At 38.7% G+C, this 2,080-nt stretch overlaps 1 protein-coding gene across 1 annotated transcript; it reads left to right on the top strand.

The window, feature by feature from the left end:
• On the top strand, window positions 652–1,675 carry LOC109836038 (CRIB domain-containing protein RIC4-like). The gene is made up of 2 exons (XM_020403969.1): window positions 652–986; window positions 1,246–1,675. The coding sequence occupies exons 1-2, from the start codon at window positions 860–862 to the stop codon at window positions 1,563–1,565; spliced, it is 447 nt and encodes a 148-aa protein (XP_020259558.1). The 5' UTR covers window positions 652–859; the 3' UTR covers window positions 1,566–1,675.

Genomic DNA, 2,080 nt, shown 5'->3' with positions numbered 1-2,080 from the left:
CCTTTGGTGTTATGTACAACTAACAATATGCTTTATTTTGTAAAATGCTTATAACGGTGTGAGTTTGAGTTGTACGTACTAATTATATATATAGTATGCTTTGAACTTCTATCATCAGCATGTTATATATATTTTGAGAAAGCTATATGATATGAAGTGTCAGGCTTTGACTCGTGCACGAGACTTGCCCTGTGCATGAGTCGCTGCTGTTACATAACCCGTATTTATGAATTTTGGCCGCAGTCTCGTGGCGTGACACCTATTGTCCTATTCAATAAAGGCCTATAAAGGTAGTGTTAATCCTATCATCCTATCAGGACCTCGGATAGTACGATGATGCATTCTGATTGGATTCATACTCCTAGTATGATGTTGCAACTCTTTGTGATTACTCTTGGATTAATGCCAAAGTCTTGGTGTAGCTGGAAAACTGTTGGAAGAAATTGAAAGGAAAAATAGGGGCTTAGGTTAACAGGATGGCTTGATACTTAAGGCAGGTCACATGATGGAGATAGGCTCAACAAAATAGAAAGGCTAGGGGCACAAGAGAGAAGGCTCTTAGAACACTAAAATGGCACTTGGTGAGACTACTAGTGGCCTACAAAATTGAACTTGCAATCAGCTAAAAGATGAGTATCAACCAACCAACACATCCCACACCATAATTCTATAACTCATCCTCCCTACCCCACCCTCCTTCTCCCTCTAATATTCCCCACTCTTTGCCGCACCAAACTTTGGCGGTAACCCTTCCTACATTGGGAAATCATTTATACTTGCTTACAAAGCCATCACCTCCCAATATAACCCCTCACACTTCATCTCTCTTCTCCATAAGATTATTTCAATCATACGAGCAATGAGAAACAGAATGGAGAGACTTCGTTCCTTCCCCTTCTCCGTCGGCTGCATTTCTCATCGCGGCGTCAATGTTGCCAACAATCAACCAAAGAAATATCGCATTGAATCGGATGCAACACGAACAAGTAAGCCAATTCACCGTCACTTTCTTGTTATAGGAGCTGTGAGAGCATTAAATCATAAACTTTAATTGCCATTAAAACGTCAGCAGTTTTGATGTAGTAGAAAAAAATTAGTTAGTATGATATTAGACCGATACATGTTCAAATCCCACCATATGGGCGTGCTAAAGTATAAAGTGATAACTTTCAACGCGCTGACTACAACTCTGGACTTCGATGCATATTCATCTAATAATTCTAAATTTTTTTCCTATATATGAAGGTGAAATTCAATCCAACTCAAGGATGAAGACCTCCTTTCTTCCTACTCCAAAGATGAACATATCTAAAGGGATTCAGCAAGTAATCAAGAGCTTCAAGAACTTATCAAACTTTTTCAAGTTCCACAAAGAGGAAGCTGATGACGACGACGAGTACATTGAGATGGAGATTGGATTCCCTACTGATGTTCAGCATGTAGCTCACATAGGATGGGATGGCATGAAGAGCTGTGATAAAAGCCATGACCTCCTCTCTCTACACACAATATCCATGAAGCAGTCTGAGCTTGCCATGGCTGCTCGAGCTGATGGTCCCCACTGAGAAATATTTGGCACAATAGTTCCATCCTGTCATTTTCTATGTGGGTTGCCTCGTGTTTTTGGTGAGGAGTGACATGTGAACTTGTATAGACTTTTTCTTGTGATGTAAGAATCTTCCTTGATTTCAATTGATAGACTCTTTTTGTCAACACATGAGACAGGTGCGCAAATTTTTACAATATAGATCTTCAACATTCAATTCTCATTAAAACTTTGAAGTTCGGTGTAATGGAGAAACGTTGATGATACAAGGGTTAAATGCTAGACTTAAATACCAAAAGTGTTTCGTGAAAGGCTCAAAATTGTAACCCTTGGGCCTCGTAAGAATTTTAAATTTTCGCTGCAACAATTAGTAGGGTAAGTTTTTCTTTTTGTCAACTTATTGGTCATTTGAGAGCATGTGATTCTCATGTGAGAAGTCAGATGTAGTTATCTTGATTTTTGAGGTTTGCTGAATAAACTTACTAGGTTAGATATTTTCAAAGTTTTAATGATTATGTAAAAAATGCCCAAACT

This window comes from Asparagus officinalis, chromosome 4 (genome assembly GCF_001876935.1).
Source record: "Asparagus officinalis chromosome 4, Aspof.V1, whole genome shotgun sequence".
Taxonomy (NCBI): Eukaryota; Viridiplantae; Streptophyta; class Magnoliopsida; order Asparagales; family Asparagaceae; genus Asparagus; species Asparagus officinalis.
The sequence above is the reverse complement of the archived record's forward strand: the minus strand, read 5'-3'. Positions and strand labels throughout refer to the sequence as shown.